Here is a 10,748-nt window from a genome sequence, read left to right on the forward strand (position 1 = left end):
TGGGGGAAGGTGGGTTTCTTCTGCTCCTTCCTGTGTAACTGAGACCTCACAGGGTGGTGGCCTTTAAGGTCCCTTCCAATCCAAACCCTTCTGGGATTCTATGAACCAGCAGCCAGAGTGTGTGGGCACAGCAGAGTTCACAGGATCACTTTGGGTTAGAAGTGACCTTTGCAGATCATCCAGTCCAACCTACCAAGGCAGGGTCACCTGGAGCAGATGACACAGGAACATGTCCAGGTGGGATGTACAATGTGCAAATATACTCTTTTCCTACTACAATATCCACAGCTACATCCCTGACTACAAGCTGAAGAACAAGTGCTATTGTGGTTAGTGCTAATTGTGTGTAAAGCTAGCCAGTGGTCATGATCACAGGAAAGCTTTACCCCAAAGGAATCAGATTAAGTTCTCCCTACTTCATCATCTCCTTATGTCCATAAGACCTGCAAGAAGTTTGGTATTTTCATTTTTGAGCTGCCAATTCCTCTCCTAGATCTGACTAGAACTGACCAGACTATTAAGCCAATATGTGGGGAATGGCAGGCAGACAGTGCACATAATGCAAACCCCACATGGGTTTTGGTATGAACACAGTAGGAGCAGCTGTGGTGTGGACACTCCACCTCCACCCATCACACCTGCAGGGAACACTCAGCCTTGAGCCCAATGTCCAGTTCTCAGTTCAGGAAGGACATGGAGGGGCTGGAGTGTGTCCAGCCAAGGGAGCAGAGCTAGGGAAAGCTCTGGAGCACCAGGAGTGGCTGAGGGAGCTGGGAGGGCTCAGCCTGGAGGAGGCTCAGAGGGAACTTTCTGTGCTCCACAATTATCTCACAGGACGTTGTAGCCAGGGGTTGGGCACCAAGGGACAGGGTGAGACTTAGGCTGCATCACAGCAGGTTCAGGCTGACCAAGAGGAGGAATTCCTTCATAGAAGGGGTGGTTAGACATTGGAAGGGGCTGCCCAGAGTAGTGGTGGAGTCCCCACCTCTAGAGGTGTTTACAGAAACACTGAATGTCGCACAGTGCTCTGGACTAGTTAACATGGTGGTGTTCATCAGTCACTGGTTGAAGATCCCAGAGATCTTTTCCAGCTGATTGATTCTCTGATTCCCAGCAGCCAGACCTCGCAGGAGTTGTAGCTGCACGGGTCTAGATGGGCCTCCCACACCCCGTGTGGGAACACCCAGCTATGACCCAGGCCGGGTGGGCTCCCAGGGAGACCTCCCACCTCTCACTGGGGTATTTTCCCCTTCTGAATAGCGCAAAGACAACAATAAAATTAAATAAAAATTCAAAAGGGGTGGGGAGAAAAAGAGACAGACACAGAGGGAGAGAGAAAGGGGGAGACCCCCCCCGTCTCCATGGTAACGGCCCCACAGCGCCTCCTGTTGCCATGGTAACGGCCAGGCCTTCCGGCGCCGGCCGGAAGCGGCGGGCGCGCGGGGCAGCAATGGCGGCGCCCTCGGCCCCGCCGGCCGCCGCCGCCCTCACGGTGCTGCTGTCGGTCGGTGCCTCCGCGCCCGGGCTGCTCTGGGGTGTCCCCGCCGGCCGCTCCGCCGCGCTGCGCCCCGCAGCCCTGCACGACGGGGAAGGTGAGCGGGGCTGCCGGCGGGCGCAGTCGCCGCTTGCTTGGTCCCTCTGCCCACCCCATTCCGCGCCTTCCCCAAATCGCAGCGGAGCCTTGTGTCCCCTCTCTCCGGCCTTCTCCTTGTCCTGCCCTGGGACCTGTAGTACCCCCATTTCTGTGCATTTCCTCAAGCCTGTCTCCGAGTCCTCTTCTCCTCCGTCTCCCCTTTCCTTCCTCTTTCCATGCGCTTCCCCTGACTGCACCGAGCCTGCTGGGCTCCCATTTCAGTCCCCCGACATCAGGCTGCTCACCCGCACGCTCATCTCTGTCCTTTAATAGTCATCCCAGTGGGTAACATTACCAAGAGCTTGAGGGATTTGCGTTTCTCAGTCGCTGTGGTATTTCCAGAATGATTTTTATCACACTTTTAATTCCCGTGTTCCAGTTTGCACCCGTGCGGTGATTTCCTTTATCAGTCCAGGGCTCTGAGCTGATGGGTGGATTCCACCGTCTCCTCACACATCTCCAGGGGTTGCACTGCACTGTTTTGTTTCTTGCTGGTATTTTTCTGGCTGTGTAACTGAGGTTGATGGGAGGAAAGTGGAGAAGTCTATCTCAATCCTTGCTGTGTGCCTAGGAGAACACATAAACAGAGGGCCTAGAAGCACTTCTGAGGCGTGATGACCTCCAGACATTTTTGGTGATGAAAATTTGCCTTCTAGGAATTTAAAAAGTGTTTATATTTTTGCCAAAATCATCGGTACTGTAACAGTTATTTTTACGTCTCTTTTCTCTTTTAATGAGACAGAAATTTACTACAGATGCTGTTGCTTTTTTCCAGGCAGCTTCCCAGAAAGCAGCAAGAGCCAGCCCATATGTTTGTGACACCCAAGATAGCACTTGTTTTCACTCTATCTGGTAATTTATGTCTGGTTTAAAGGCCTCAGGTTCCTTCTCTTCTATGCCAGGATAGAAATGAAAGCTAGTAATTAATCCCGTGGGCTCACTCTCCCTCTGCTCAAGCATCTAATTGTTTTATAGCAACCCCAGTGCTGTCTGTGCCTGTCTGAGGTGCTGCTGTGCTCAGTTCACAGGTTGATCACCTACATCTTCATCTATGAGGACCTGATCTCGCTGGCCTGTGGTGCTGTTATCATCTGGTACTTTGCTGGCAGCTTTGAGAAGAACGTGGGCACAGTGAAGCACTGCATCCTCACTGCCACTTTCTCCGTGCTCTCTGCCCTCCTGTACCTGTTCCTCCAGCCCCTTGTCTCCAGGCTGCTGCAAGTGGGAGATGCCAAAGGCTTCATGCCAGTGGCTTTTGCCACGCTGGGGGTTTCCACCACGCGCTCACGCATGAGGAGCACTCTGCTTTTTGGGTGCAGAGTTCCTGTGGTGCTGGTGCCCTGGCTTGGGCTCTGCATAGCGTGGTTTGTCCCCCACTCTTCCCTCCTGGGGAACCTGTGTGGGCTCCTGGTTGGGGAAGCCTGTATCCTTTCTGAGTGGGAAGCCCTGAGCCGTGGGGGATCATGCTGAGAAGGAAGTGCTGTGGTTCTCATTGCTGAGGTGCACTGGCTTTTCCTGGGCTCTTGCTCTGCACTCAGCCCTCACTGGCTTTTCTCATGCTCATCCCATCCCATTCTGCATTTGTGTTTCACCTCCTGCTTCCCCTTCTCAGTGCATGCAGAGAACGTGGAGCTGAGGAGGGCGATGGTCTCTGAAGGTGGTGCTGGGTAGAACTGGCAGAGTTCTGCAGAGAAAGGTTTGTGCACAGAGGGGGACTCTGTGTGGCTGTGTCAGGAATGAGTGTGTTTTGTCCTCAGCTTTCCTTAACAAGCTCCTGACTTCAGATGGTCTTGGCTACTGTTTCTGCTTGGATTTTCCAGACTCTGTGGGCTCTAAGCTGGACCGAGTGTTCCCTTTCACTCTGCTGAGGAGGATACCAGGGCTGAAATACATCCCTGGGTCCTTAGCAGAGAGAAGAGCCTCTGAAAACAGCAGGCAAGTACAGCAGTTCCTGTGAAACAGCTTGTAGGGGAATTTTGAGGTGTGAGTAGAGGCATTAAGTCATCTTTAAAAGCTGAATTGTGCCTCTCCTGTTCAGATCGTGGGTGCCATGGGGAGCAGAATCAGCCGTTGATGTTACACTGGTGACATCAGTGTGACTAAGGAGTTACCACACATTAACTCAACCAGGTCTTTAGTGAAAGCTGAATGGAGGTTATAGACCCCTCCTTTGCTGCAAGGGCAGCGTGTACACATGGGAGTATTGCAGCTCTGCCTGACAGGAAAGCTAAGTTGTGTAACTCTGCCCCAGCATTAGGGAGTTGTTCCTGGCTATATGGCTCCCTGGGGCATGATCCTTATCTTTATTTGCCTCACCTCTCCTGCCAGGAATGCTGTGAAGTGAGTTGTGTCCAAACCTACTTAGGATCAGAGCATTATAAATTAAGGATGGCACTTACAAAGTTCAGTGCAGACCTTTTAGTCTCTTTAACCTTTCAGCAGGTTTTCAGTGTCAAGGCAATTTTGCTTTACAGAAGAGAAACCTTGGGGCCCACAGCTGACATTCAGGAAAGGTTTTAAGTTTAACACAAACCACAGGAATTCACTTGTACTCTAAACAGCTTGAAAATGTAGGTCAAATATTTACTTATTCTAAGGTGTCCTTTCAGTTTCACAGAGGAAAAATATTTTTCTATTGGGGTTAAATTCTCTGTATTGTTCAAGCCATCAGCTCGCTGTAAATTTTATCTGAAGTGGAAGCATTCCCAGGTGTTTGCACTGGCCTCACCCATGGGAAACCATAAAAGCAGCCCTTATCTGTAGCAGGAGTGTCCCCCAGGTCCATCAGGATACTCAAAACGTGTGAGTGCTTGCAGGGGAGGCCACACAGACCCAGAATTTGTGTTTTCCTTCTCTCCCTCCTGTGCAAGTGCAGCTTTTGGGAGGAGAGGGAGCTTGGCTCCATGCTGAGCCTGTGTCAGCACCAGTCCCATCCTGCTGTGCACAGCACCTCAGTGTCTAAACCTGCCTCCTTTGGTGAGGTGACACAGACTGTTGTGACACAAAGGTATTTACATGAACATTTGACTATCAAGCAGGGCGTGGGAAGATGTTTCTAGGATGCTTCCACTGCTGCAGCTGAATTTGCATGTCTGTGTCTTAAATTCAACTTCTGTAAGTGCTTCTGGAGTTTAATTTTTATTATTTCCATTATTATTTCCAAGAAAGAGCTCTTAATAGTTTGGGATTTGTTTGCATTTTAAATTTTCATAAAATTCAGGCATTAAATTGCTGCAAAACAGGAGATAATTCTTTGAAGTCCAGCCTTGGCATCGTGTTTGTGTCCACAAATAAAAAAAATAACCAAACTCAAACCCACACCTCAAATAATTAAAAAGAAATCTCCAAGCCTGAAAACCCCAGCATGAGCCAGTTTCTCCTTCTTGCTGGGAACTTGGCACTCATGGCTTCATGAATATTGCCTGGATTCTCAGCTCTCATCCTCATGTTGTGCGTGGGCTGAGCAGCACTCCTGAAGTCCCAGAGGCTGAGGCTTCAGGCAGATTGCCTCTCTGCTGATAGGTTTTGGCAGGATGAGTCATGCCTTGTGCTGGCAAACACTTCCTAGCCCTTGCTTCTGAATGATTAATTCTATTTCTAGCTCACTTTTTTATTTCTAACTCTCCTTTTTTTTTTTTCTTTTCTCTATACTCTGTGCTCTTACTTGCACCAAAGCCTTTGTGTTTTCTTGATAAATAACACTTGGCAGCTGTAACTTCTCCTGATTTATGACTTGGCAGATGTCACTCACAGAGCAGGGAGGATGTGCACAGGATTTCAAAGAACATTACAGTTTGGCTTTGTGTATTCCTTTCACAAAGAGTCTGGGGCCTAGAGCCACGCTGGTTCAGTGGGTGTGGAGTCAGAGTGGGTTGGGACTGGGAACAGCTGTCCTGGGAGGCCACTAAACCCATTTTTTACTCAAGTGCTGCTTATAATAAGAGCTTCTGTTTTAGTGAATCCATCTGATGGATTGCAGTGACCTCTGTGAGCACTGGTCAGGAGGAAATCTGCCCCCAGGGCACTTCCAGCACTAATTAGGCAATGTCAGTTGTGAGCACAGTGTAACCTTCTGTTTTCTTCCTGCCCAGGATTATCCCTGTGCCTGGCACTTACCCCACCCAGAGCTACCACTGCCCTTCGCCTCTGGCTCTTCCTGCTCACCCCGGTGCCCAGAGCCAGAGCTTTCATCCCAGCCACACTCCAGGACATGGCCTCACTCTGGGACACCAGGCACCTCAGCAGGGCTGTGCTGCTGGACATAGCCTCAGTTCTTCCCACTGCCAAGCCAGAGGTGCCTTTGGAGAGTGTTCTGGGCAGTGCTGCCAGCTGGGCAAATTCCCTGTCCCACAGCCACCTGCAGCCACAGGCCCTCTGCCTGGTGTGCAGCAAGCACCAGGGTATCCAGCAACCCCAGTGGCTCCTGTTTCAGCTGAATTTACCAGAGTCCAGGTGTACTGATCCTCCAGAGAGCAGCAGCACTCACACAGGGGCAGGACCACTGTGTGAGGCTCACACAGCAGTGCATTGCTGGCATCTTTGCTGTGTCTGGGGTGGGTGTTGGAATGGGTTGGTAGCTCCAGTGAAGGCCATTCCCCTGCTCCCTGGCACAGTCTACTTGAATTATATTTCCTTTATAATTTTTTTTTTTTACTTCTGGTGTGACTGGATCATCTCTGTGAACTTCTCATGCTTTTTAAGTCTTTCTTCTTTGCTGCATTTAGCAGCTGCCTTTTTCCACAAGTCCACTGGAGTTCCAGTGCACCAGCTCCTCAAGCCAGAGAAGGAACCTCACAGGCAAAACACTGAGCAAATCTGGAGTTTAACTGGGCTGCAGCAATAAGCACTTCCCATTTACATTACTGTCTTTTTTACAGGTGTGATGTAGCTAGAACCCAAAAGGGAATTGTAGGAGCCTTAGTTGTAACCTAAAATTAAATGGAAGACAGATGTCTGTTCTACTGGTGACTTGTCCTCTAAGACAGTGCCTTGAAGAGGGCTTGTTACACCAACTTGGGGCAAGGGGATAGAATACAGAATATTTTCTTCTGCCCCAAAACACAGCTCTAAAATGCTGAATGTCCTGTGCCTGCATCTATGGATTACCTTCATTTTCTGAGAGCACTGTACCAGCTCAGCCTGTGTCATCAGCACTTGATAAAGCAACCTCAAAAGCCTGTGAAGTAGTGAGAGACTTTTCGGTAAGGGATTTTGGCCCTTTGTGGAGCAAATGTTTATAAATCCAAGGAGCTGGGAGGGACCTTAACAATGGGTTAGAAGAACTAAGTGGAATGTAGCAGTGCTGTTGGGAGTGTAGAAATCTCACCCACCAGTATTAGCACAATCTCTCTTTGTTTTTTTCAGAGCTTGTGGGCAGGTGTGTGGGAGAGGGGAGTTTTCAGCCAGGGTTTTGCAATAGGATGCACTGTTTGGTGCCTGAGGCTGTAATGAAGGAGTTGAGCTTTATTTTCAGCAGTGTAGCCCACTGTCCAGTACCCAGGAGGAATCTGCTGTCTCTGTGTCTGTAAATCAGCCAGAATCTCAACAATTGCCCTTGACACTACTTGGAGTTTTGCTGTGCTCCATAAAAAAAAGTGCTCCATGAAGCACAAAGTGCTATTCTTGCTTTTGGAAATGTCCTTGCAGTGCCTCACCCATCCCCAAAAACTCAGCAGCCTCGGGGCTCCTCGCTGCTCTGGATGAGCTTGGCCAGAAGCAGCATTGGCAGCTGCACATTCCAAAGCACCTCCCTGCCTCATTTTCCCATCATCAGGGTCTGAAGAAGCCCCATGTTGTCATCCAGCTGCTTTACTTCTCCAGCAGCCCCTGTGGAATGACTGCCACGGTCCCATGTGGGATGCAGGAGCTTCCTTTTGGAGGAGACCAAAGTCAATGCTGAAACTTGCACCTCAGATAAGTAAGACATGAGTAAGAAGCTGTGAAGGTGAGCACCTCGGGCAGGGCTTTCAGCAGGAGGATGCAGCAACTTGGGAACCAGCTTGGAGTTGGGGGACAATTCTGTCTCATAGTTGATTATTTCCACTCCTCTGTGGGATCACAAACAGGTCCTGTTTTTCCTGCTGACAGCAATTGCATTGTTACATTTTTAGTGTGGAACAAGAGCAGGATAAGGAGCTTGTTTGGAATTCAAAAGCATATTTTTAATACCAGGAAAGAAATACTAGACATAACATTGGAATGTTGATACTCCAATCCCGTTGGTGCCTTGGTTTTCCTCCTTGTGAAATCCTTACCTGTAAATTTAGGAATTTTATCACTGATTTTTTCCAGAAAAGTGATGAGGATTGATAGCAATCACAAATATTGTGTATCTTCAAACTGTGAACTTGAAATAGAATCTGAAATATGGACTGGTTCGTCTCTGTTTATAAGTGGGGAGCTGGAGCGTGCCCCTCTGGGGGATGGAATCAGTGGGATGGTATCAGTAGGGTGGGATCAGTGAGATGGGATCAGTGGGGTGGTATCAGTAGGGTGGGATCAGTGGGGCGGGATCTGTGGGATGGTATCAGTAGGGTGGGATCAGTGGGATGGTATCAGTAGGGTGGGATCAGTGAGATGGGATCACTGATGGATCAGTGGGGCGGGATCAGTGAGATGGGATCAGGGATGGATCAGTGGGCTGGGCTGTAGGCGGGATGGGCGCAGCTGCGTGTCAGGCCGGTGGCCTCGGTCGCGCACTGAGGACGAGCGCTGGGGACAAGCGGTACTGCACGCTGGAAACCGGCTGTTTTTCCCGTCCAACCCTTTATCAGTCGATCTGGTGAGAGACTCGCTCTCCCCGCAGAGCTGTCAGAGGGATGGCGTTTCCAGGGAGCAGTTTCCTGGCTTTACAGAGGAAGCCCTGGAAGAGTCCCCGCAGTGTCCCAGCCCCAGTCCCGGCTGGTGCAAACATCCCTCCAGGAGGGAAGGAGCAGCACCAGCCAGAAACCTTTCTGTGCTGGGACAAGACAACTGCCACAGCCTTCCAGGAGAGCCCTGAGGACAGGACATGCCAGATGAGCACAAATCACAGTTTGGACTTTTTTTCTTTCTGCTCCCAGATCGTTTGGGAGTTACTTGGTGGCTGTAGCAGGTCACTTGGTGTCTCTGATTTCTACAGCTTTCACCGTGTCCCCAGGAGTGTTCTGAGTCCAGCTGCACCTACTGGTCACGTGCAATTGTGTTGGACCTGACTTCAGTGCCCTTCAGATGGTTGGTTGTGGAGGTTTCTGTTCCCTGCTTTTCTGAGGACACCCATTCCACAGTAAAATGCTCTTGGACACTGGAATCCAACAAGTCCCAGTTCTTCAGAACTGAGAATTCATCACCCAGGGAAGTGAAGTTGCTGAAAAGGAGGAAACAGGTTGGGATAAGACATTTGCAAACGTGTCTGAGGCTGAGAAGAGGATTTAAATTTGGAAGAGAGGGAGGTAAAAGTCATCAGCTCACTGGGCTTTGGCATCTGGCCAATAAGCTTACAGTAATGTCACTCATCACACATTGCAGTACCTGCACATTTCCTTGGTGGGGAGACAGAGAATTGAAATTCCTAAAGCAGGAAGAAAAAAAAAAAAAAAAAAAAAAAAGGAAGGAAGGAAGGAAGAAGAAAAAACATCAATAACCTCCCAGTTCAGCCTGGGATGGCTGCCCCTGGGAACGTGCTGTCCCTAGAGTTTTGTTATTCTCTGCCTCTGGCTCATTCCCAGTTAAACTGCCACTTCTTTTCATGCCAGGATTGTGTCTGTCCACAGGGTATGCAGAGAGTCCAGAAAGCCCCTTGGGTTGCCCCCATGTCCTTAGAGGGTCACTGCAGAGGGACAGCCTGGGGACAAGGTCTGGGAGCAGAGCCAGCTGTTCCCTGTCCTTGGAGTAGTGGTCCTGCCATGGGAAGGATGCTCTGGAAGTCCAAGTCCATCCCCTCTGCTCTTCAGCTCCTACCTTGGCACAAGGGAAAAGGAGTCAGGGATACACAAGGATACATGAGGAAAGCAGAACTGACTTGGACCTACATTGCTGCCCCATCCAGGAGTGAGAAGGGACCCCAAAAAGTGGGGAGGCCTGGCAGGGAACATTGATTCTGGAAGGAAAACAGGTCTGTGTTTACTTTCCTGTCACTAATTTTTTAGCCAAGCACAGCCATCCTGACTAGGGGCCAGGTTCCCTGTGGCAGGGACAGGACACTGCCAAACACCACCTCTGTGGCTGTCCCATGGGGTCCTGTGTTGTTTGCTGGCACTGTGAGGGCTCTGTGGCCAAAAGTTCAGCCTCAAACTGTGCTGGGAGCAGAGAAGAGCTGAAGAGGTGGGAGAAATAGGTGGAGAGACAAAGTGCTGACCAAACAGATCTTGGGGGGCTGCAGGAATCTGCTGCTTTCCACTGGGAGCTTTGGGCTGGGTATGATGAGACCCCTGCCACTTCCCTGTGGGGACAGAATAGGACAGGCTGTGCCATAATGCCTGTTCCCAGTCCAGGCACCTGATGGGATGACCCCAGCTGTAAACTTGCTCTGTCCTGCTGTGCCCTCAGGGCCATTGTGATCTTTAACTCGTGTCCTTTCACCCCATGGGGTATGGTTACAGACCATGAACTTCTGTGGGGTCAATTCCAAAACTCATGTGAGTGCCATCAGTACTCAGGTGACTTCACACCCCTCAACCCTCTGCTCAAATGCTGTCAGGAAATAGGGGGTCCCTGCAGCCCTGGGCTGGTGGTCTTCAAGTCTGTGCCCCTTCCTCACACCTCTTCAGGTGCCTCCCAGGCCCAGCTCAAACTTTGGACCTTCCCCGAGTCTCTTATTGACTCTGGAACAGGCGTCAGTGATAGCGTGATGGTGACTGTGGATGTGCCAGTGCCCAGCAGGCAAAGGGAGGGGACCCAGCCCAGGGTGACCCCACACAGCCATGGTGCTGCTCAGTGGGGTCAGGGCAGGCTGTGCCTCTGGCTTTGGCCAAGCTGGAAACAGCTGTAAGTCAGCTTCCCACAAAAAAAAAAAAAAAAAAAAAAAAAAAAAAAAAAAAAAAAAACAAAGAAACAGCAGAAAGGAGAGCAGCAGTCCCTGCAGGACCCGGGGTCTGGAGGTCTGCGTTGTGAAATCTCCCACTGGGACTGCTGGGGA

The 10,748-nt window shown here is 50.3% G+C and overlaps 1 protein-coding gene across 2 annotated transcripts; it reads left to right on the forward strand.

The window, feature by feature from the left end:
• The first annotated feature begins 1,420 nt into the window (after positions 1 to 1,420).
• Positions 1,421 to 8,004, forward strand: RHBDD2 (rhomboid domain containing 2). Of its 2 annotated transcripts, XM_056506829.1 has the most exons (5): positions 1,504 to 1,592; positions 2,409 to 2,552; positions 2,655 to 3,056; positions 3,418 to 3,568; positions 5,725 to 8,004. In XM_056506829.1, exons 2-5 carry the CDS (start codon positions 2,543 to 2,545, stop codon positions 6,092 to 6,094), a joined length of 933 nt encoding a protein of 310 aa, XP_056362804.1. In that variant the 5' UTR covers positions 1,504 to 1,592; positions 2,409 to 2,542; the 3' UTR covers positions 6,095 to 8,004. The 2 variants fall into 2 exon arrangements, with proteins under 2 accessions (XP_056362803.1, XP_056362804.1); XM_056506828.1 differs by lacking the exon at positions 2,409 to 2,552 and having other exon boundaries at positions 1,421 to 1,592.
• Positions 8,005 to 10,748: the final 2,744 nt, after the last annotated feature.

Source organism: Oenanthe melanoleuca, chromosome 19 (genome assembly GCF_029582105.1).
Source record: "Oenanthe melanoleuca isolate GR-GAL-2019-014 chromosome 19, OMel1.0, whole genome shotgun sequence".
NCBI lineage: Eukaryota > Metazoa > Chordata > Aves > Passeriformes > Muscicapidae > Oenanthe > Oenanthe melanoleuca.